This window comes from Phaseolus vulgaris, chromosome 3 (genome assembly GCF_051622355.1).
Source record: "Phaseolus vulgaris cultivar YP4 chromosome 3, ASM5162235v1, whole genome shotgun sequence".
Classification (NCBI taxonomy): Eukaryota; Viridiplantae; Streptophyta; class Magnoliopsida; order Fabales; family Fabaceae; genus Phaseolus; species Phaseolus vulgaris.
This window is the reverse complement of record NC_143500.1, coordinates 6,214,640-6,240,682: the sequence shown is the minus strand read 5'-3', so window position 1 is coordinate 6,240,682 and position 26,043 is coordinate 6,214,640. Positions and strand designations below refer to the sequence as shown.

Here is a 26,043-nt window from a genome sequence, read left to right as displayed (position 1 = left end):
TAATGGTGCTTCAAACCACCTTCTTTTCCTCTATATAAAGTCCTTTAGTTTAGGACATCAACCCCACACATATCCTCATCCCAAAATATCCTCTCATTCTAAACCCTCTCAAAGAAAAACGAAGTGCTGCCAGAGGGCTAGTTGTCATTATGGCATCATCATCATCATATCTTCATTTTCCTTAGTAATAATAACCCTTACACTTGTTCCCTTTCTATTTTCCTCCATTAGCTTCTCTTACTCATTCAAAGATATTCAATCACGGTGCAACCCTCAACCCTCTTTTTTTAGCTCCCACACATGCTTACCATATGCATCCAGCACCCAAACGATATACAAATACTCCCTACACAAAAAACATGCGTTTTCTAAAGGTCCAAAGCTGCATAATTATGCAGAGTACAGGGGCTAAAATTCTAAACTGGACCAGAACTGCAGCTTCCCTTCCATTACCATATTAGTGAACTACGATGATGCACACACCATAACCTTCCATGCATTGCCTGTGACTTCCAGTTGCAGAGAAAAGGTGATTTATAACAACTGATCTGCATCTCCACACACCAATTCTGCTGCTTCTCAAGCTAATGCTGTTGTGGCCAAAGATGGCTCTGGAAAGTACACAACAATGAAAACTTCTGATAAAATATATTATAGGAATGTCGAATACGATTTTTTTTTCTAAATTTCATTATCTCTAACGTCATTTTCATGTCTCAAATAATTCAGAAGGCTCTTATATGATGAATTGCCAGTTTGTACCAGAGGTGAAGGATCTCTTTGACAACACAGACTCTTAATACGACACACTTGGTTTTTATGGTGTTGATACGTCACACTGTTTCTAAATTTCATTATCTGTCCACGAATTCAGAAAGATAAAAACAGAGCTAATATGACACTATGCAATAATACTTCAATTCAAGTCCAAGACCTAAAAGCAGATAACATTGAAAGACTAAGTTCAGCACTCGAAATTTCAATACAACAGCAAAGCACATTCTCAGTTTTAAAAAATTGCAAACGCATTCGTAGCACAAGCAATCGAACCTGAAACCGCACGAAGTTACAAAGAGAAGGAGAAGGAGCGCACGAAGGAGAAGAAGTATTTAGGGATTCAAGAAAAAAGGAAAAAAATGGAAAACTGAAGTTTCAGTTTCAGATAAAATGGGAAACGCGATTAATTACTATGTTAATTTTAATTTTAACCGTCATAATAAACTTCACGATTATTACAAAAATGCTACTGCACAATTTGTTATGACAGGTAAATTACACCCGTCATAGTAAGCTGTCATTGATTCTTATATTTGTACTTATTACAAAAAGTACATATTCATTGACTGTCATTGATACTTATTACAAAAAGTGTATTCAATATTAAGGCTATTCTACTCTGCTTCGAGCTCGCCTCTGGGCTTAAGATGAATTTTTTGAAAAGTAGAATTGGCGGGTTGGGGTTGAGTCAGAGCTTGCTTCAACATTTTGCGGCTATTCTTAATTGTAAAGTGATGGTGACCCCGTTTGTTTATTTAGGATTGCCGGTAGGAGGAAGTCACAAGCGTGGTGCTTTTTGGAGCGGGGTGTTAGAGAGAGTTCAGGGTAAACTTTCAAGGTGGAGAGGTAGGTGTTTTTCTTTGGCTGGGAGGATTTGTTTGATAAAGTCTGTTCTGTCCTCAATTCCGCTATTTTTTATGTCACTATTCAAGTTACCGTCTGTGGTGGCAGAGCAGCTAGTTCGGCTACAAAGGAATTTCCTTTGGGGGTGGGGTTCTGATGGTAGGAAGATCGCTTGGGCCTCTTGGAAAAAAGTTTGTGAGCCTCGTGATTATGGGGATCTTGGTGTTATTGACCTTAGGAAGTTTAATCTGGCTTTGTTAGGTAAGTGGATTTGGAGGTTTGGTACGGATAAAGGAGGTTTGTGGAAAGAAATCCTTGTTTCTAAATATGGTGGTTGGAGAATTTTGAGAGAGGTGGGTAAAATAAGAAAGGGTTCCCTTTGGTGGAAAGATTTGATGGAGGTGTGGGCTTCGGAGGGTTGGGGAAGAAATTTTGAAGATGGTTTTCAGTGGGATGTTGGTGATGGGAAGGGTATCTCTTTCTGGGAGGACAATTGGCTGAGTTGTGGAGCTTTGAAGGTCGTTTTCCCGAGACTGTTTTCCCTTAGTTTGGCTAAAGATGCAAAGGTGGTTGAGCTTGGGAATTGGATTGATGGTGTTTGGGTGTGGCACTTTGTTTGGCGTAGATCCTTTTTCGAATGGGAGAAGCCTATGGAGGAGTAGTTGGTTCAGCTGTTGCAAGGGGCGAAGTTGGAACTGGGGAAGGAAGATTGTTGGATTTGGAAGGCTGGGGGTTCAAAACTTTTACGGTTAACTCAGCCTATGTTCAAGTTAGGAAGGATACAATTGGGGAGGTCCCTCCAGTTTATAGTAAGTTGTGGAGGTGCAAAGCCTTGCCTTCTGCTTTGTTCACAGCTTGGAGGGTGATAGAGAATAAGGTTGCTATTAGGGTAAATCTGGAAAGACGCGGGGTGGTGATTGAGAATCCCTTGTGTTGTCTGTGTGGGATGGTGGAAGAGTCATCCAGTCATCTGTTTTTCGTCTGCGATTTCGCTTGGCGTGTTTGGTGTCTTTGTTTTAAGTGGCTAGGCGTATCCTTCGTTATTCATAAGGATTCTTTGGCAAACTTTCTACAGTTCAAGTTAAGTCAGGCTTCAGATTCGGTTAATGACATTTGGGGTGCAATTTGGGTTGGAGTTGTAAGTGGTATTTGGAATCATAGGAATTGTGTGTCCTTCGATAGGGGGGGTGGTAGATGCGCTCGAAGTATTCGCCTTAGTACAGGTAAAAGTTTGGTCGTGAATTTACGCAAAGTCTCATTGTGCTTCCTTCGGGTACTCTAATTGGGTTTTGAACCCATTGGATTGTATGAAGATGATAATTTAATGTTTTCTTGTGGTTAGTTTGGTTGTTCCTTAGATATTCAGGTAGGCGTTTCGTGGTAGGAGTATGGTAAGGTGTTTTGCTCTTTATGTATAAGGGTTGAACCACCCCTCAAGTGGTTCCCATTTATTTATTTTTTATTGCCGATAAAAAAAAACAATACTAAAATTAAAGATTAATAAAAAGATAAAATAGAAAAAAAATTAGAGTGATTAATGAAGAAAATCTCTTTTATATGTAAATATAAAATAAATAAAAAAATCTTTTTATTAAAATAAAACCATTTTAAAATTAAACTGTCAATTGTAATTATTAAAGATAATTTTTTACTGGTTGACAGAAAAGTTTTGTAATTTTTTTTTACAATGACAAAAAAATAAATAAAGCTTGTTATGAAAGCAATATATTTTAATAGATAGGTTCGAAGAAAGAAAAAAGTGAGTCAAGTAAGTGGGGTTTAGTAAAGAATCAAATAATGCAAGTTCCTGTACATTGAAAGGGTAGAGGTGGAAAAGATGTAACCTTAGCCTCGAAGGAGAAGTAACAGAGAAAGTGTTGTCTGAGTATAAATTCCACCCTTATATTCTTCCTTATCAAACCAACCATCCAAACAAACTCATTCATTTGCAGCATCAAAATGAGTGGCAGCGACGGCAGCGGAAGCAGCTGGACCTCAAGGTTTCTGAAAGTAGCGAGCGCAGCCGCCGCTACTGCCGCCGTAGCCGGCGGTTTGTATGTCGCTCTCTCATCAGCATCTGCTAACTCGGAGCATGAAGCAGCGTTCGGCGCAAGGCGTGAGAGCGGAGAGCGTGAGCATGGTGAGGCTCGGTCGTGCAAGCAGGCTAATAATAACATGGGTGGCGGCACCCCGGTGGTATGTAAATTTTGTTCTCTTCACTCACGCTTTTGGTTTGTGGATTAATTTTGAAAGCAACATGTGAGTTGTTATCTTTGACAGGAGAAGTGGAAGAAGCCTGAGGTTGGTTGGGTGAAGCTGAACGTGGATGGTTCGCGAGACCATTACAAAGTAGTCTCTGCAGGTTGCGGCGGGGTTGTGAGGGACTCATCAGGAAAGTGGGTGCGTGGCTTTGCTAAAAAACTGGACTCATCTTTGGATGTGCACCAGACAGAGTTAGAAGCCATTCTCGCGGGGCTGCAGCTTGTTTCAGACATGAACTTTAAGAAAGTGGTCGTGGAGTCAGACAATAAATCCGTGGTGAGCATGGTGGAGAACTCGGTTAAGCCCAATCACCATGATTATGACATCATCCAACAGATAAGGGCGATGCTACACCGTTCTGACTGGGAAGTGAGGCTTGATAATATCTTGAAATCGGCCAATAGTGTTGCTGATAAACTCGCCAAACATGCTCGTACTCTGTCTTCTGATGATCCCTACCAGGAGTATTCTGTTGAACCTAAGTTTCTCCAGAGAGATGGGTGTGTCAGCAGCTTCTAGAGATTTTACTAAAATAACAAACTCAAAATCATCACATGGCGTGAGGATTTTGAAGCCACTGCTTCTTCAACTAGTTTTATGTTTTATGTTGTTTATCAATTATGTTTTATGTTCTTCAACTAGTTTTATGTTTTATGTTTTATGTGATCGATGTGACTGGTAATAATTCAATGTCAACGTAATGGCTTCACTTTTTTTTGTCTTTTGGAAAACAAAAGTATAGTTGGGCATTGGAAATGCTTGGACGCGACAACATTTGTTTTGTAAAAGGAAATTGATTTTTCTTCCAAAAAGTTAGTCTTCACTTCAGGTTTGGGTCACTATCTAAGTATTCGAGATTTCCATCTCGACAATACCAACAATTAACGTCACTAATCAAGATTAAAACTTAATCACGTAATTAGTAAAATGTAACACGTTAAATGATTAAAAAATAGCAATTAAGAGACTTTAGTGTACTCTAGTCATTTGTATAGGTATGGAGTCCAGCATGATGAATATAAATAAGTAAAGAGTAATTGATCCTTCCTAATTGCTATATACCCTCTTATTAGTTTGAGAATTGATTTGGGTGTTGTCCTAATGTTTGAGAACCCAATTGTCCCTGGCTCATGGTTTACAAGTGTTTATTACGTAATGACTCTTAATAATACTATTAATTACTCTCTCTCGCATGGTAGTGGATTCATGAGAAATGAAGTGGTCGAGTAGTCGAATGGTGCTCGACATCCAGTGTTTGAAACTCTACACCTCAATAGTACACTTGTCCCTTAGGCTCGAGTATGACAAAGAGTTTAAGTTTTGTAAGGAGAGTTGTTCTTTTGGTTGGTCGAGGTGTAGCATTCGCTTTGTTACGTGGCTTGGTTTGTCTTGGCAAATGAAACTATTCGTCTCCCAACTAATCTAAAAAAGAAAGGGAAGGACAGGCAGAAGGAAAGTGAACATGGAAAATTGATCCTGCAAATCAATTGGGTCAACATTAAAAATAGATCTTATGGATGTGTCTCTGCATTCTGGTTTGATATACGATATTGGTGTAGTAATACCAACATTTTTAGTGCAAATCATATTTTTAATCTCAGTACATCCTTGACAAATGAAGGAACCAGTACATGAATCACAAGTAAACTTATCATTAAAACATGATAATTCAAAATCTCATTAAAATTCAAGTAAATTATCATCCTTAAAACCAATAAGTTTGTCAATGCAAAGAATAAAGTAATTCTGGATTGGCTGTTTTATAGCGTCTACGTTATTGGAACGATATACACTTCAATGTTAGGCATTCCATTTAAATTAGGTCCTACACCTGTGCATGTATTAGCAAAACCCTCATTGTCTTGAGCAATCATATGCATTTTAGGAGTATCTCGATAAGGGTCTATACCTCTAAATGAAATGGAAATTAGATTAATGTTTGTATACAACATTTGATTCATTGAAGTATTGTTGATATTTATTTTATTTACATTAATTTCTTTATACATCATTTTATTTATTGAAGTATTATTGATATTTACTTTATTTTGTTAGGCATCAAACCTTCTTTGATTAGAATATTAAAGTTTGATTCAATTTTATTGTTCTTCCTTACATTTTTTATTGTCCAAAAAGTGATATCAAAGACTACAACTAATTAAATAGATCCAAAACAAAAAAAATACAAAAAAAGTTTTAAAAAAATTGAAAAGTAGTTGGTCAACCCGCCAACCCACCCTATAATGAGACATGTTACTAATTCTAGTTTGTATAACCTTGACATACTAGCTTGGTCCGATCCGTTTTTGGCAGATCAATGATGGATTGGACCAAGACGGAACTACTGACTTGCTTTGCCATCACTAATAACATGCAAAATTTATTTTTCCACAATTTTTTAGAATTGAAAAAAAGTTAGAAAATAATTAATATTTTATATAATTAAAAGTTAATGTCATTTTGAGAAATCATAAAACTAGAATCACTACAAGAAAATCATGAAATAGAAACAAATTTTTAGAGACCAAAATAATTAATTACAATAGTAACTAAATTAGAAACCATTTTAGAAACTAAAAAAAATGGTTTATAAATTAGTTTATATTATTGTTAAATAGTTTCTAAATTGATATCTAATTAGCCACCAAGGTTTTAACTACCAATTATTTAGTTTCTAAATTTGCTCTCTAAAACTTTGGTTACTAATTAGATAACAATTTAGAAACTATTTAACAATAATAGAAACTAATTTAAAAACCAAAATTTCTTTTAGTTTCTAAAGTGGTCTCTAATTTAATTATTATTATAACTAATTATTTTAGTTTCTAAAAATTGGTTTGTAGTAAATAAAATTGTCACAAAACATGATTTTATTGAATTATTATAAGATTCTTAACAGCAATACAATGTAGTTATTTGAAAGTACTAGCATATAGATGATTTCCAATATTTTATTATAAATAATAATTTTCATTAAATAAGTTGAATATAAACTTCTCAATGTATAAATAGTTTATTAATGCCTTACATTTTGTTTCCCTTTTTCGAGGGTAATGAGTAATTCAATCCACCTTCACGGTTCCGTTTTTTCAAGGATTAATACATAATAGCTTTTTTAAAAGTGTGCATGTTGAAAAAGTAAATGCAATAAATATGAAAGAAATTGCCAAAATAATACTTAGTTGGGTAGAAAAATTTATATTCTTTGCTCTATAAAAATAAGCACATCCTTTGTCTTTGTAAAAGGTTCACATATATTTTTTATATTAGTGAATAAACTTTTATTTACATATCTTATATATATGTATATATATGTGTTAATAGAATATTTCAATATTAATAAATTTTTAATATTTAATTATGTCAAATTATTCGTACTAAAATAAATAAAATATAAATAACTATAACAATTAGTCCTCTAGCTGCACCAACACAAATATTTAACCAAATGGTAGCCATGTTCATCTATATGCTTACGTGACTTGACCCTCACAAAATAGTTTAATATTTTTCTGACTTTCTACATCTTGGGGCTTACTAAGAATAATTTTAAAGTGGATTCTCTTTCAACAGTTGAGATGGCCGAGTTGGTCTAAGGCGCCAGATTAAGGTTCTGGTCCGAAAGGGTGTGGGTTCAAATCCCACTCTCAACAAATAATTTTTATAAATATTGAGGTGCAGGAAGAAGCTGTCCTTTAACGGTGGTGATTAAGAAAGATGGGTCTCAAAGTCCATAAATACTTTTCTTCGAGAGTTTCTTCTTGCACCATTTTTAAATTAGCCTTGGGGGTGTTTTGGAAGCAATTTTTTGACTTATCTAGAAGAAATTTTTCAAATACGAATTGGTGGATCCAAAATGCATTTTTTTGGCTTACAAATTGGTGGATCTAGAATGCATTTCAATCCGGATAACTTTCGGACACACTCATTCAGGATATTTTTGGATCACTCAATTCGGGACTATGTTACGGAATCACGATTCTGGAAAACAAAAACAATAGGGATGAGATGAAGAGACATCACCGAACCACCACCAAGTGAAACGCACCTCACGGTTCCTATGCGATGAGATGAAGCTGTCGTGCCCAAAGAAAGGCAAAGAAACGTAAGAAATGTAGGTTTGTGGTGTGCGTAAGGAAGAAGAAGAAAGAGTATGGATAGTGTGTTTTAGGGTTTTTAGAAAATAATAAGGATAATTTTGTCTTTGCATAACATTGTGAGGGTGCTGGAAGAAAAACATAAAGGTGCAGGAAGAAACTCCCTGTTTCATCATGCACCAAATTTCTCCCTGTAGCCTTAGGTTTTGGAAATTCTGTTTTGGAGAACGTTTTTTGGGAATATATTTTATGAATTCCAAAAAATATGTTCTAGAAACATTTTGGAAAAAGTATTATGGAAGTCATTTTTATAAAGGGTAAAACAATTTTTTCTGAAATTGATTGATACGAAATGGGCACCTTCTTTCTGAACCTCCACATTTTCTTACTACTCTCTATACTTCTTCAAATACTAGAATTATCCTATATTTTGAATTTTAGAATTCAGAATATAAAATTTGGTATTTCGAATTCTAAGAATTCATAATACAAAATTTATTTTGCATTCTGAATTATTTTGAATTTTAAAATTTGGAATACAAATGTGTATTTCGAATTGTAGAATCTGAAATACAAAGTATAATTCGTTATACAAATGTCACTTTATGTCACTTTGAATCTATCATTTTACCTTTAACCTGCTGATTCTCTTGGCATTGGTTAGAGCAAATTTTCATATGCTATTTCCATACATAATTGGGAGAAGCTCATCCGACACTAGAGTTGGAAACGCCTCATTTTGTTTAATTCTTGTTCTTCATTTCCTTCTTGTCAAATCCAAGGGGGACTTCTCATATTTATAATCTTCCTATGGTGTGCTCTGTTTACTATTCTTCCGTACTCTCTTCTTTTTACCACGCTAAAAGCAGGAACGGGTGTGAGGAAGGAAATGCCACTTGTGGTGCATGGAACAAATGAAGAAGAGAAGATGGGGTGTTGCAGGTTTTTTTTAAGGGTCAAATGGTAATTTCATGACTCCATTGAGGTGTAGGAAGAAGGAACCTACAAAATGTTATTACTCGGCCATGTCCACATGGAGACTATTGGTTTTGGGCTCTTCCATTATGCACCCTCATATTTTAAACCTACACTCCCATATAATTATAAATTCAACTTTACCTTTCCTGAATATATATTTTATATTTTGGATTAAACAATCTAGAATTCAAAAGTTAAGAACTTTTTAATATTTCTATTTTTTTTATACTTTTTAATATAAAATTTGATGTATTTAGTGGTGGTTGTTGAATACAAAGATATAATCCTAATTGTGGAGCAAAATGTCTAATGAAATAGATAAGTTGTCTGATATGGATGAGTCAAACATAATAAAGTTTGTGGCATCTTAAGATGAATTGGTTGGAGGAGACAATGTTCGACCATTTACAACATATGATATAAGTTTAATTGCATTTACTTGTGTAAGAAATGTGTGACATATGATATACTTAAGTTGTAATGTATTTGTATAAGAATTTGGTACATGAGATGACTTACTAAGGTAGCCTTTAGACTAGGTTTTGTAGTTGTTATTTTGAAGTCTGGCAAAGCAAATGGACAACAGGAAAAAAAGACGTATGTGTTGTTAGATTGTGAAAGGGGTGGTAAGTATATGAAAAACAAAATTAATTTGGAAGTTACTGTGATTGGTACAAGAAAATGCGATTGTTCTTTTAAATTGCAAGGCAAACTAGGTATTGGAGAAGGTTGGATGTTGAAGGTAATATATCCATGAATTGGTTAATACATTAGTTGCTCACCCTTATGCTCACAAATTAAAATCAAATGAACATTTCATGGTTATTGACATGACTAAGAGTATAGTAAAGTTAATAAACATAATACTTACTTGGAAATAGTAGTACAATGAGAAAAAATTCACGACAATAAGGCAAATATACAACTAGATATGCATATAAGAGATCACAAAGATGATCCAGAATTTAAATGCAACAGTTAATGATGTTGTTAAAGCGTGACAATTATATTCAATAGAGTTGTGGTAATGAGTTTACATAGGTTGTTTACATGTCATTTTTAGACACATCTCAATTCGGTTAAATTGTTGAATGTATTTAACATTATGCTCTTGATGGACAACACATACAAAACCAACAAAGGTGTTCTTTGCTTGAGATAGTTGACGTGACGTCCACAGGATCGACTTTCTATGCTCCTTTTGTGTTGTTAGCAAGTGAGCGAGAAAGCAACTTTTTTGGTCCCTCAAAAGACTTAGAGGGTTATCTTTTAGGATGGATGTTTTCCTAAAGTAGTTATCAGTGACATAAATCTTGCTTTAATAAATGCAATTAACATTATCTTTCCTGAAACTTCCAACATTTTGTGTCGGTTCCACATTAATAAAAATGTTGGAGAAAAATGAAAAATGTTAGTGGACTCTATGTAGGCTTGAGAATTTTTTATGGATGCATGAGATTCTGTGATAGATTGTGCAAATTGTGATGCATTTGTGGGATATGTGAAATGTTTTGAAGTTGTTTGTTTGCCATAATTAGTATTTTTCGACTATGTGAACAACATATGGATCATTCCCACATAAGAAATTTTTGTAAAGGCATGGACATTCAAGGTGTGCATTTGGGAAACATAAGGTTGACTAAGTATATTATTTTGTATGTATTCATTAGTTGTTGTTAATAAACAAAAAAAACTTGTTAATTCCACATTCATTAGTTATTGTGTACTTGCATTTATCATGCTTAATCATAGAATTCGCTCACTAGAATTTGAAGTGGGTACTTCAAAATAGTATGAGAGACTTGTGTACATTCTGGAACATAATCAACAACATCACATGGTTGCAACATAATGAAACTAAAACATCGTTTAAGAAGATTATGCATGTTGTGAGCCACACTTCCTATATAAGTTTATATAAAAGACTACAAGGGTTTGTATCTAAATATGCTTTGATGCACATTGCTCAGGAGTTTGATTGGGTTAAACATGTTGATATTGATAGTGAACATTGTGGTTGTCTACTCGGACATACTCACGATTTACCTTGTGCATGCAAATTAGCTATATATGACCTTGGTTGCATACCCTTAAATAAAGTTCATGTTATGTGAGTCAGACTAAGCTTTTATGATATGCCATCATGTGATTCATCCTCTGAGTTGTCTAACAAGAATTTAATGTTATACTGAATTATTTTAAAGAAGTTAACATTGCAGGGAAATTGATAATTAAGAGCAAGTTTTGTGAAATTGCATACCAATATATTAACGTGTGCATCATGGATAAAGTGAAAATCAAGGAATCACAAAAAGTCTAGCAAATAGATTGGTCATATCTACAAAGCATGAACCCTCATATTTTAAGCATATTGTTGTCATTCATTCTATAAAGGATAGTTCTTCTACATGAAAGTCAAGCAAAGAGAGGGAAAAATGAAGTTCCCCTTGAACACTAAAGCAATTTCAGTGTTGGACCAATTTCATCCCAATATATAATTGATGTCATTGATATGAAGGTTGATGGTAATTGCGGATATCGATCTATAGTTGCATTGTTGGGAATGGGGGACATGGTCGCTTGTTAGAATGGATTTGTTGAAAGAAATTTGTCACTGGTGTGATAAATATGCTACATCATTGGATAGTTATGAATGGGTAGACTAACTAAAAATGTCATCCCTGGTGGATGAGATGTCAATGGTAAATTATGACACACATTACACACTTTTTTTTAATGTCTATACTACAATGATAATTCTCTAACTGACATTGATGTCTTCGTAGGCTAGTAGAGAAATGGACGACTATGTTCTATGAGATACGTGATTATTAGTGGATACAATGTTGTTTTAGTGTTTATCATTGTAGCAAAATATGACTATACTTCTATTACGAAGTAAGTCTCCATCCAATCATATGTATAAGACATGTGCACAATTCACATTTTGTTAAAGTATTTTCATACATGTGTGGTCATGTTTTACATTATTATTCCTAATTACTCACTGATTATACTATACGTTTAAAAATTGTGCAAACAATTGTGGGATAGTTGTCTCATACCAACTCTAATTGTAGGATAGTTGTCTCATACCAACTCTAGACATATTTTGGTCTGTATATTATTATACAATAGTTAACTTATGATTTTTATTCTATATTAGTGTAAAAGTGTTTACCTAAATATTAGGAGTTCCACTCACATATGTTTAGATAATTGACTTTATTCATGCACAATGTTGATTTTATTCTTGTATATGATTCAGATTGTATTCAATTTCAATATTAATAAACTTATTTAAAATAAACAAATACATTATGAAATGTGGAATTCAGAATATATTTTCCATTCAGAAATATATATCAAATAAGGCAATCCGAAATGCATTTTATCAAGAGCAAATTTATCATTCAGGTTTAAAAGATGGGAATAAAGAATGCAAGAACCTTGGTTTTGACTTGTGGGAGAATATAGTTGGCAAAGAATTTCGTATTCGTAAATATCCACTTCTACTAGGCTCAACTTTAAAAAAATAAAAAAATAAAAATCATTTTAGTCTACCAAATATTCAGCCGTCACATTAACATCTAAGTAAGAAATTTATAAAAAATGTTTTTAGAAAATAACTTTTAGATATTACAAGTGGATGTTTTATATCACAAACAGTAGTAGGTCAATTAACCTTCTATAAAACACAAATTATTAACAACTATCATAATTTTTTCAAGATGAAAAGTTAATGATTAAATAAAAAGTCACTAACTTTATAAACTAAAAACAGAAGTCTATTTTAACTTTTCTTTACTTAAAGGCCCAATGTGATAGGATTTCGTATTTTTAGAGTGGCATCAGGAATCATCATCCATGCTCTAGTGCTTGTTTGCATTTGGAAGGTTGAGAAAACTGTGGAGGCGTTTTCCAAGAACCATGCAGATGATGGGGTCTCAACAAGCCTTGGCCTTAGCTCTTCATCTGATTCTTCACTACTACCATTCTGCTTGAAGAAAAAGGGAGAGGCCAAACTTGGTTATAATTTTGTCAGTCAACATGTTTGGTAGGTCAGAATAAACCAGTTCGTCTTTTGGCATCTCTAGGCACATCTTTTTCTGATGATGTGCATTCCTCAAACTGATATATGATTTTCGTCAGGATCAATTTTAATGCTTTCCTTGAAAAAATGTGCGCAAATGATTAGCAAGATGAGGACAATAATATCAATATTACTGTCCATCCGGAAAATATTGCACTTTTTAATAAGAAAAAAAATCTTCACATATTTATAGTCCATTAACCTATTATCTGCTGTAAATTTTGGGGGGAATGACGGGGGAGACTAATAAATACATTTAAGATATGAATACCAAACAATGAGCTACAATCGTAATAGCACTTCAATTATAACACCAAATACCGACAACTATATTGTTAGCATTTAGTGACAAGAAGTCAACAGAAACTTATCCTTCAAGCGTGAGATGAGCTTGAACTTCTCCTCGGCCTCAACCTGTGCACGAACGTCAGATTTTGATGCACGATCTGGATGAAACGTGAACAAGGCACGTTTATAGGCTGCTTGCACCTGAAACGTCCATCAACAGACAAATAGCATCAAATACAGCATAGGGCATTGGATAAATCAGAAGTAGGAACCACAATTATGTGACATCCATCATCATCATCATAAGACTACAACACTAAACTAAACATTGAGAAGGGGGCAGACGCAGACATAAGATGTTAAACATGTCAAGGTTTGTAAATGAAGTCACATGTGGGAAAATGAAGCTATATATGTGTGTGTATATTACCATTGTCATTATCTAAAAGATTTGATAACTAAGATCAACCATAAAAAGAGATCTCCCAGGATTCAAATAACCGTAAACAACTTAAATTAAAAATCCGCTTAGATATGAATAAAGGGAACAAACACCCTTGAATTCTCATGTCCACGTCATACTCTGGCTAGTTTTCCATGACCAAAAAAAAATAATGATGCCGAAAGATAATGGAATTTGTAACTTTTCGTACAACCCGTTTTAAGGGCAGGGTTACCTTAAATTTGATTGCATCGAAAGCATTAGTGAAGCAAAAAATAATGTAACTTGCATAAAGATAAGATTTTTTGTACAAATGCTCTCAGGGAGTATTAACTGACCAGCTTTCTTAATAGAAAATATTTAATAGCAACCATGATCTCAAGAATTTACTCATATAAGTGATTTCATTTCATTTGAACAATGGATAGTATAAATATACTAAATAATTAAAAAAGTATATAGCATAGCATTCAAACAATATGGACTCTAAATTATCAAGTGTGATAAAAAGAATGATATATTATTAAAAGAAATAATATATAAACACAACTTGCCTCATTGGGCAAAGGGGTAAAGCTTCCTCCCACATGTATTCCCAGGCCACGAAGCAATGAGGTCATATCATGGCATTGCATCTCCAAATGATTAAGCCCCTTCCTTATATCAACCCGCAGTTGCTCTTTCAGGTTCATAAATTCTTCATCCTGAATTTGGCATTATATGTCAGATTAGAAAAAGAAATAACGAGTTGGTAAAAAATTCCATGGTTTATATTATGTCCACACTGAGCATCAAAGGAGACATTCAAATGGTCATATATAATTAAAAGGAGAAGGAATTTCTAAAAGGTAAAGTGAAGGATAATTAACATAAGAAACACTTTCAGGTGTAAATTAAAGAAATAATTGCAACCTTCTTTTGGGACTCTCTCACTTCTTCAATGCGCTCTTTTTGCCTTCTTTGCATATCCAATAGGCGCTTTTCAGCCTTTCTTCTTTTGCGTAACATTTGTACTTCCTCTGCCTGTAAAAGAACAAGAACACATAATCTCAGTTTAAGGAATCACATTACAACATCATAATCGTAATAGCAAGTTACCCAAAATATAAGTATATATAAACCAAGTATTGTGCCAACATCCAAAATGTAGAAAGTGTTCTGGTGTAAGAATAAATATCATAAGGTAGAAGTGACCAAAGATTATCAAATGAAAACTTCTGCATTAAATTTGACCATCTGGACCCACTTTGATAGCATAACATAACTTGCATCCAGTTGTCTTCTTTTGCGGAGGAAGAGGAAAAGCTCTCATGTCTAGTTCATGTCAAGAGCCTAGATTTCATCAATTATGGTTTGTCAATTGTCTTTTTTCCCAAAGGAAGAGGAAAAAGCTCTCATGTCTAGTCAAGAACCTACATTTCATCAATTATGGTTTGTCACCATCCAAATTGATCAAGCGCTTCAAGTACAACTTTAGGGAAACAAAAGAGGAACAAAGGAGACAACTAACAAAAGCTTAGAAAATTGTAAATAGGATGAGGATTCCAGTAGAGAAAATACCCTTTCATAGAGCTATGGGTTAGCCAAGATCTTCATTATTGAGAGTTGAAAGATGGGTAGATGGTGGTTAAGGACTCAAAAGGTAACACTGAACCAGTCTCTTGTGTTTTGCATTGATAAGTGATTAAGAGTGATGATGATGATGGTTTTGGTGGGCTTAGAGTAGGAGAGGGACTGTGAAAAGTTAGTTGATTAGTAAGGTCAGGAGGGGAGATGACAATGGTTCAACAAATGGGATAGGTAAGACTTGTTGCACAGAACTAGTAGCTTGAAAAGGAAGGAGTCTCCTAAAAAAAATATCACACTTGCAGACATGTAAAAGTATTTAGTTACAAACAAGAGAATAGCATCAATACCCTTTTTAGAGATGACAATATCCTAGGAAAACACATGTGATAGCTCTAGCAAAGAGGTTACCCAACCCGGAAAACATGAACAAAACACACACACCCAAAGACACGAGGAGACATGAAATAAAGGTTCATCTAGAAAGAGTATAGTATATGGAATGTGATTGTCAAGAGAGGAAGTGGGCATTCCCCCAGTGATGAACTAGTACATTAGCACCAAGCAACAAAGTATGAGTAGTTTCAACCAAGTCTCTATTTTTCTTCCTACTACCTAGTAACCTAAAAGGATATTACTGTAAATTCCAGTTATTCAAGTTCAGAAAAACCACATATAATGATTCAGTCATGGAAACAAGAGTTTATGCCACACTTTCTCTGGCACAACATACAAATTTAGAAAGATTAGGTGCTTTGCTGTGATATCATGTAACGTGTATCGCCTTTTTAGTGGTTTAAGCAGAATTATATGTACAATGACTATTATGAAGTCCTGATCCACAATGAGAGTTCCTTATATTCACTAACCAATTTTTCTCGTTGTAGCAAGTTTTGGTTCAGCTAACCTTGCGATAATAATTGCTAATTTTTTGCAGCTTTGTGAGAGAGCTTAGACAAAATAAGAGGTTATTTCCCAAAATAAACTAATCTAAAAATGCACTAAATCAAAAGGCCAACACCAACAAAAGCTTAAATATAAAGTTAGATCTTCCTACACAATAAATTAGACATTTAAAGGGATTTGGCATTTGCACAACTAATTGGCCCTTCATCAACTTGTGAGACCCCAAGCACACATTTTGAAGAACAAAGATATCTAAGGGCATAAATCAAAAGAGATTGAGGGGGCATTAGGAAGAGCTTCTGTTGAGCTTATTGGGGCTTATTTTAACATATAAGCACATCTTCATCTGAAAGTGTTTGTATATTAAAGGCACGTTTAGCTTATTTGTGAAGTTTATCTAACAGCAGCACAACCAATTTTCCCATCTAATTAAATATGCCTTTTTTAGCTTATTTGTGAAGCTTATGTAAAGGTAGCACAACCAATTTTCCCCTCCAACTATATATGCAGTTTTCAGCTTATTTGTGAAGCTTATCTAAAGGTAGCATGGCCAATTTTCCCCTCTCAACAAGTGAGATCACTAACTAAGCACACACATTTGAAGAGACAATGAATCTAAGATCATTATTGAAAGAGACAGAGGGGGCACTTGAAATAGCTTCCCCCAAGATTATTTGGCTCATATTATAATATAAGCACCTAGGCTTAACAATCAAGCCATTTGATTAAGCAAGTGAGAGTGGCTTATGAGTACGAATACTTGAATATAACCATTATTTATCCTACTTGTGAAACTTAACAAAATTAGCTGACTAGCTTATAAGATTGCAATTCATTTTCTTACATCTTATTTATAAAAATAAATCTATTAAATAGAATGCTTATAAAACTAGTAGTACAGTCATAAGCACTTAACTGTTCATAGGCCTCTAACCCAAACATGTGCATAAAATATTTAAATAATAAGATGTGTGTATTACCTGAATTTGCAATTGTAGCTGCCTAGATGCCCATTCCTCTTCCATTGCTTGCTTATATTCATCAGTCTCCTTAAGTTTTTCTCTTTCATTAATTATATTTCTCTCATTTGACGTAGTGCTAGTGAGGCCACAATGATCTTCATTTAAAGCAGGCCCATCACAACTAACATGTCTTTCATCAACAGAGGCACACTTAGAATTCAAATCAAATAAAGAGTCATTTTTACTCTTCAGTGTAGATCCAGAATTAGTAACTTGGCTTTTATCTGCCTCTTGACTCAAGTTCAAAAGTCCAATCTCCTCATTGCCGAATTCTTTCTTGAACCTTGAGACACCAGTAACATCACTACAGCAATCGTAGCTATCAAACTGTGTGCAGGGAGAGAAATCTTTGCTTCTTGTACTTTTTCCATGCCCAATTTTGCAACTTCGATGCAATGATTGCATTTCCTCCTCAGTGAATTCAAACAAAGAAGATTTAAAAGTCTCCCACTCAGCTTTCCTATAAGAATCCTTCAAAGAATTTCCTACTTGCCTATCAACCTTAGCAAAAGAGGATGATTGATTCTTCTCAACATATTTGCCATCAGTGGGACCAAAATGAGTTGTGCCTCCAGCATTCTCCCCACTCCTATTTTCCTCATCAATATCAATGCATACATTTTTGTTAAAATGTAGTCCAGAAGAACTAGCATGCTCATCATAACAAGGTTGGTCATCAAACCCAGTGCGCTTTCTCTTAACCGAAATCTTTTCCCACTGTTCACGATCCATGAGTTCGCAATCAGAGCAATCACTATCTGATGACTCACTTTCAGACCCATCCAAACCGTAGCGATTTCTTCCAGTACCCTCTGCAGCAGGACCTGCTTTCCTATTTTTTAGCCCGTCACATTCAGACTCCTTTTCACAGACACCACTTTCATCAACATCTATGTGAATAGAATCTCGCACACCACTTGAGTCTGGAGAAGACCTTTTGCTAGAGTCTGGAGAAGAACTTTTGCTAGAGGAGGCATCGCTATCCAATTCCCCAACACTTCCCGCAACAACTCCAGGAATCTCCGCATCATCACTTTCGTCATCATCGTCATCATCAATGCTGATAACACTCTGCGGCGTAAATACCCTGTCTCTACTCGGTGCACCAGATCCATGCGACTTAGACATGAACTCAGGGTAATCTATGATCACCACCTCATCAACTTGATCACTGTCTACATCAATAAACACAATTTTTTTAAAATCCTCTTTCTTCCCAGAACAAGTCCTGGGCTGAAAGTGCTCTCTTGAGACGTCTTTTCCCGTCATCTATCTACACCTGCAAACCAAGATCACACCCACACCCAGATAATCATTCAGCAAAAGATCTCCAATATCCAATATCTCACAACAGAAAAACAATAAAAGCCCGCAAATACTTCATCCAATCAAAATTCTACCCAGCAGAAATTGCAAGCCATGCATCATCACCTCACGTATTCAACACACACTATCCCCCACCCTACAGCCAATACTCCACCCTAACACTCTAACAACCCGAACGAAACCCCTAATTAAAGAGCAAGAAAAGGCTGAAGTGAAAATCTAAACATGCGTCGAATCAACCACATTCGAGAAAATTGGGGAAAAAATTGTAAAACTGAACCCTACCTCCATAAAACAAGAGGAACTTGTCGAATCAAAACCGAGGCCGTAGAAGCTGACGTCCGCAGAGAGAAAGATAGTGAAATTGGAATTGGGCGAAAGAGGGAAAAAAATTGACCCAAAAATTGATGAAAACTGAAGGAGGGTAGGTCAACTCAAAACGCAAAAATGTTTGGTTGTTTGAAATTTTGGATTTTGATTATGCAAGCACGTTTCCCGTTTTGCTTCTTAGTCACGCACGCCCCCAATTTATATTTTAGTTCTGTATATTTTATTCCAAGCCTCCTCTCCCCACAGTTATGTCTGCACCATCGTTTCTAGCCCTTGGATGTAACTACAAAGATGAGATTCAAAGCTAAAGAATCATATCTTTAAATACAGTTAAACCCAAAAAAAAAACACTTTATTACTATAATCTCTTAATTTTTTTTTAAAATATTGTGATATGTTTGGTACAACTCATGGTGATGTATTTTTAATATTAAATTACTGGGTGGAATGGACTTGGGATATGTTATTTAAACAAATGTTGTAACTCGTAATTTTAAGAAAAAGATAAGTTATTAAATTATAAAATAATCAAATTAATAAGAGAAGTTATTAAATTATAAGAGAATCAAATTAATAAGAGAAGTTATTAAATTAATAACTGTTATTTTTTGCAAAGATAAATTTATAAAAAAATTATTAAACTCATTATTATTTCTTCAAGGATAAATTTAGAAAAAAAATGTGTACAGATAAGAAGGAGGAGTCATTATATGTTGTTATAGATTAAAACATTATCTTTAATTAATTATAAAATGGTATTCAGTTATTAAAACATAATTTTCCATCTTAAAATATAACTTTGGTTTAATCCATAATTTTAATCATTTTATTTTAAAATAAACAATATTAATGTCACGTGGATTAGAAATATGTCACACGCAAAATTTATATTTTTTATTTTAAAAATTGAAGACGTACGTAATATAATAAATCACAGATAAACCAATTTTACTAAACTTCCTTAATACAAATATTAATATTTTAACTGTAAATATCTTTCTTATCTCTTATTTAATTTAATGTAGTTGTGGATTTATGAATATCAACGGAAACAAAAAATTCAAATTTAATTATATATATATATATATATATATTCTCTATTTACTCCTTCATTTACGTATTTTAAATTTAATTAAAACAAAATTGTAAGTGTTATTACGAAAGAGTGGACTTTAAGCCTAACTCAACCCCATAAAATCGACTCATAGGGTTGAGGTTTGCACCCACTTATATACAATGAAAGGCTCTAATCTCTAGTCGATGTGAGATCTCCAACAAGTGTGGATCTCATTGTATTATCATATTATACATCTCATCTTAAAAAAGTGATAGAAAAGTGTTAACATATTTTAAAAATATTTTTTATTATTTAATTACAATAATTTTGTAAGTGGAAAATGCGTTAGATGAATTATATTTTTTTTTCATTTTTATTCATGTATTTAATTTTGGAAGAAAATAATAACTTGACGTTAAAGTTTACTCTTAATAAAAAATAATATAATAATAATTATCGATCTATAAATCAGTATAGGCATTATTTTATGTCTTCTGAATAATCATTATCATTATTAGCAGAAATCTAGAGGTGTCGCTTGTATATCCATATTTTTTATTTTTTATTTTTAATATTATTATATGTATATTTATATTTATTTAAATGAAATATAAATTTATATGTATCCGTATGTATGAAAGACCTAGCATGAGAGACCAAGCATGAGAGTCATGTTATTGGTTTTCAAGAGATTTGAGGAATAAGAGAGATAGAGTGAGAAAGAGTGAAGAGAAAAAAAAATGGTGATAAAATCCTAAAAATTCAAATTGTGAAAATTGAAGAAATGGAGATATATTTCAAAAAATTAAATTAAAAAAACTTTATTTTACATTCAAAACTACTTCTGATAATTGTTTTAATATGTTTTAGAAAAAATACAAAATGACGCAATGTCCATAATACAGTAATAAAATTAAATATTAATATAAGGATAAAATAAGAAAAAAATTGAGAATAGTTCAAGAAGATAATCTCTTTATATATAGATATAAATAATAAACATCATTATTTTCAACCATAAAATACTAATATTTCTCATAAAGCTTATTACAATTATTTCCCATAAGAATTATTTTTACAAATGGTTTTGAGCTCATTTATATGTCAAGAATTCTATATATATATATATATCTATAAAATATAAGAATTCTAATATCAATAGTTAGTAAATTTATATGTTTTAACTATAATAAAAAGTTTTGATGAACTGATACTTTGATCTAAGTGTGTTAAAAAAAATAAAAAATAATTATATAGTCTTCAAATTATCAACATCATAATATTTATCTTTTACGAGATCAAGACATAAGAAATTTTATCATATTAAGACATATTGTTTCACTTTTGAATTCATAAAATTGTCTAAAAATCGCTAAGAAGTTGACTCACCAAAATCAATAAAGATTTTGATATAACATAGTTATCTTTTCTAGAAATGTATGTTAAATTCAGTGTTGTTAGTACAAGAAAAAAGATGTTCAAAATAAAGAGTTGTTGTAATACATATCAAGTTGAATACAATAGAAAAATATATTAGTTAAAAAGACTACCAACTCATTGTCAAACTCTTACAAGTGAATAAAATATCAACATGTAACCCACAATAGTCCTTTCAATAAAGCCTATAAATAAAAATACCTTACCATGCAGAACAACTAATGATCTTATGTAAAATTACACTACATAATTCACATGTTTCTTTACTTCTTCTATAAGTCAATATCATTAGATTGTTTGATAAACATAAAGCATAGTGATACCTATTTGTAAATCTCTCATGTATGTGAAGTTGTCTCACCTAAGGAGTTCTTTGAATCCATATCCTCTTTTACGGAATTTTTCTTGTACTTTAACAATCTTCTTTCTTTGTTGTAGCCAAAGGAGTGTCAACAGTATAATACTTGTGAAAGCTAGAATTGGCGTCATAGTCGTGCCCAAAACACACACCATTTGATTGGTGAGCCAAAATAACCATGTTGGTTTTTTATGATGGAGGGGGGATACTTATTGGCAATGATAGAGAATGTGGGGTTGTTAAGAAAGAGAATTCGTCATCTAGCTTGGTTTGATTGAGGAAGTTGTTGTAATGCGGATGGGTGGTGAGAATGTCGATGATGTTGCAGTCATTGTGGTGGTAAAGGTTTTTTATGTACCATTCATCGTCTAGTTCGAACATGGGTTTGAAGGCGTAGAGAGAAACTAAGTCGTATTGTCTTCCACAAAAATTGTCGTTATTGTTGTCGTTGTTGGTTTTGTTGTTGTTGTTGTTGTGTCGATGACTATGATGGTGTTGTTGGGCTTATGTTGGACGTGAGATGTGGAGGGTGGTGTATAATAAAGGAATGAAAACATTGATGGTTATCTTCCTTAACACATTTTTTTCTTTTGGTTTCGTAGTTCCCTTGTTTTGAACGTTATTGGTTTTGGATAGCATTAATGAATAGTATGAAACCACATACAATGTCATATGAGGTATTTTTTTTCCATCAAACTAGTGCAATTTGATAGGTTAGTTACGAAAATGAATAAAATTTTAAAAAATTATTGAAATGAGTAAGTTGTGCCAAGCTGACACGATTTTGTTCTCATGAAAGTGAAGGTCGTGCCAACGTGACATGACTTCGATGTATTTAAACTCAAGTTGACACGATTTTAGTGTAATCAAAGTTCAACTAAAGTCATGTCACCTTGGCACGACTTTGGTATTAGTTAGAATTTGATTACATTGAAGTCGTTCCATAACTTTAGCTCAAATACACGAAGTCGTGTCATGACTTTAGTTCAAATACATTGAAATCGTACCAACTTTTAATAGGCCAGAATCGTACCAACTTAACACGACTTATCTATTTCGATAATTTTTTTAAATTTTGTTTATTTTAGTAATTAACCTATCAAATTGTCCTAGTTTGATAAAACAATTGTCATATAAAATACTTAAAATAAAACTTTGAAAACCTTACCTCTATGTGGCCTTCTCTTTTTTCTTCTTTCTCTTCTTCTATCAATAGCCCTTTCTCGTTTTTATGCTTTTATGTTTTTTCACTTTTTTGCCCCCATTTTTTTTTCTTTATACTTTTTTTTGTCTCATCTTTTTGCTTTTTATCTTCTAGGTTAAAAAAAATGACAAACTAGGACTACTGATTAGATCCCAAAATAAATTTTTTCTACTCTTTTAATATTATATTATTATGCTGCTGATAAAAAAATAAAAATAAAAAAAAATATATATTATTATTATGCTTTATTATATTTTTTAAATGAAAATTAACCTAAAGGGTATATATTTATATATGTATTAATTTTTCTAATATTTTATTATTATTTGATTTTTTTTAGTTTTAAAATCTATATAAAACATTTTTATCATCCCAAGATATATTTTTCTAATTATTTTTAAATTTTATTATTCTACTTTTTAAATTTTATTTATTATTAATTTTTTACCTTATATTATTTATAAAAAACTATTATTTTACCATTTTCTCTCAAATTGATGTTCCTTTATTAATTAAACAATTTTTAAAACTTTTTAAAAAAGCTTTAATTATCTATACATAATTAAGTTTTGAGATATATGAACAACTCAAATTTTGGAATTCAGTTATTCAGGAAACTAATGTTGTTCTAAGTTGTTGATGCTTAAATTTGTACTTTGTTTGAGGGAGTTTATAAGAGCCTAAAATAAATGTTTTATACTTGATTAAGGCACCTATTTCTTATTCATTTTGAATATATATATATATATATATATATATATATATATATATATATTTATATACTAGTAAAAAAATTCTTATTTTTGATGGAAAAATGAATTTATTCTTTTGAAAAGAGTTACTCGTGTTTTATAAGTGTTTCCCATGTGTATGTAGAAAGAAGGAATCCAAGATAGCTAAGATCCATTGAGAGGATAGGTGATGGCAGAGCTTCCAGTCACACACAATCACATAATGAGGAGGACAAAAACCTAGAGTCTGTTTATGGACTTATTTTCAAATATGGGTCTAATTGGGTTTTTGTTTATATTTGTAGGTTCAATCGAGAGGACACCTCTAGGATGAAGGAATGTACAAAACATATCTAAGAAGACTTCCAACTCATCAAAACATAAACTAGATTTTTTATCAGAAGAACACAAGAAAATTGAGTTTCGGCTGACTAGTCAACATTATTTTTGGGTCAAAATTTAGCTTAAATAAATTGTATAAAGTTGTTTAGGATTTCATGGGCCATGTATTTGGCCTTGTAGTTTAAAATAATTAGACCAAATATTTATGCCAAGTACATAGGTTTTTGGGTATGTATTGGGGCCAATAGTAAAATAAGTCTAGTTAGGGTTAAAAGTGACTAGGTAGGGTAACAAATTAGTTTCTTTGAGCCCAATGTAACCTTAGAGCGTCTAGGGTATATCAGAGGATGAAAATTACCTTGACATGGAACACATGGACGTCCACATGACAGTCTAAGAGTGGAGAGGATTTAACATGGAAAGTGTGAGCTAAACATGGAAAGCATGAGTCCACATGACACCTTATCATTAAAGAGTTTTATTTTGAATTTTCAATTTTTGTCTCCAAAATGTTCAGCCCACTCTCCTATAAATTGAGATGCTTGGCTCATAAAAAGTAAGATCAATTTTATGAGTGTTATGTTGCCAAATTGCAAGCCTAAACACTCATTTGTCTAAACCTCTCTAGGATAGACACCTTGGTCTTCTTCTTCACCTTTTTCCAAGTGATATGGCCGAACCAATCCTTCTCCCTACTCTTCATGCAACTCCAAGGAATCCATAGATCCAATGGAGCCATCCTTGACACATTTCCTCCACAAAGCTTCCACCAATCTCCTTCAAAATTCAAGCAAAACCAAACCGGATGAGAGGATGTTATCAATAGGAAAAACGTTCAACGAAGCACACAAATGAAGGACTTCACTGAATCAATTGTTGAGTTAAAGAGTACATCATTGGGATATGCACTGAGCAGATAGAATCAACACTCAACGGATCACATATACGAAGAAGTAGTTCAATGCATCAATCCATTAAGCAAAAAAGTATAGTGTTAGGACATGCACTGAGCAGACAAGGCTGGTGTTGAGTGAATTTGAGACAGAGAGCACTACAGGAAATGTGATACAAAAACGCTAAGCAAATTTATCAGTTGCTCAATAAATCAAAAGTCTTTAGCATAAAGAAACCTAATTCGCTGAGTGTATTCCGAGGAGTTAAGCAGATAGATATAAATTGTCAAAACTATATATAGTAAAATGTTCATTTCCTAAGGGTTTTAAAAAAAATATAAAATCGCAACTTAACCCTTCAATTATGTTTTCATAATTTTTACAATAAAATCTTAGTTAAAGAATGTACTAAGCTATGGAAAATGCTCAAAGTTATATCATGATAAAAACAAGTATTTATGGTGAATACTATAAAAAGTAAGTTTAGTTCAATGAACAACATTTTTCATAAAGACTAAATGATTAGCTTATGTTCAACACAATTCTCAACGCATCTAAACAATGTTTCAAGGTTGTCTTCTAAAGCACATTAAAAAAAAAAACATTAAAAACATTAAAGATACCTAACCTACTAAATTTGATATATTTCATTTCAAAGATTTTTTTATGTTATACTTTGAAACCAAACATCATGATTCTCAAAACCTTTATATTGCTATATTTGTTTTTGTGTATTTTATATACAATCAAGCTAGAATATAAGCTAAAACTCATAATATCACAAGAGCAAGTTCCTCAAAACTTTGAACTTCCTCACAATAAAAAAAAAAAAACCAAAGAGGAAATAACTAGTTTTTGCAAAGAACAATGACAAGTAAAGCTAAAATATTATTTTAATTGACAAAAAAAAAAACCTCAAAAGAAACTTTGTCTCATCAAGAAGAGACTTTGCATATCGCAATAACTACAGACATTGTATACCTCTCTATAAGTTAAGCCTTTGAATAAAGAAGAGAGAAAACTATCCATAAAAAAAGTGACAAAAATCTAAAAACAAGCAAACTCTCAATTTTTAGAGAGTACAAAACTAA

General features: G+C 32.8%; 1 protein-coding gene and 1 non-coding gene across 3 annotated transcripts; one reads left to right on the top strand and one right to left on the bottom strand.

The window, feature by feature from the left end:
* The first annotated feature begins 7,454 nt into the window (after nucleotides 1-7,454).
* Nucleotides 7,455-7,535, top strand: TRNAL-AAG (transfer RNA leucine (anticodon AAG)). Its single transcript has one exon. It is a non-coding gene; the product is annotated as a tRNA-Leu (tRNA).
* Nucleotides 7,536-13,151: 5,616 nt separating this feature from the next.
* LOC137806339 (Chaperone DnaJ-domain superfamily protein) lies at nucleotides 13,152-19,211 on the bottom strand. 2 transcript variants are annotated; one of them, XR_016519478.1, is made up of 5 exons: nucleotides 18,886-19,147; nucleotides 17,233-18,553; nucleotides 14,693-15,192; nucleotides 14,335-14,484; nucleotides 13,152-13,539 (listed from the first exon to the last, which is right to left on the bottom strand). XR_016519478.1 is itself a non-coding variant. In XM_068606387.1 (5 exons), the coding sequence occupies exons 2-5, from the start codon at nucleotides 18,541-18,543 to the stop codon at nucleotides 13,393-13,395; spliced, it is 1,719 nt and encodes a 572-aa protein (XP_068462488.1). In that variant the 5' UTR covers nucleotides 18,544-18,553; nucleotides 18,886-19,211; the 3' UTR covers nucleotides 13,152-13,392. The 2 variants fall into 2 exon arrangements, 1 of the variants encoding a protein (XP_068462488.1); XM_068606387.1 differs by having other exon boundaries at nucleotides 14,693-14,803; nucleotides 18,886-19,211.
* Between the last annotated feature and the right edge of the window lie 6,832 nt (nucleotides 19,212-26,043).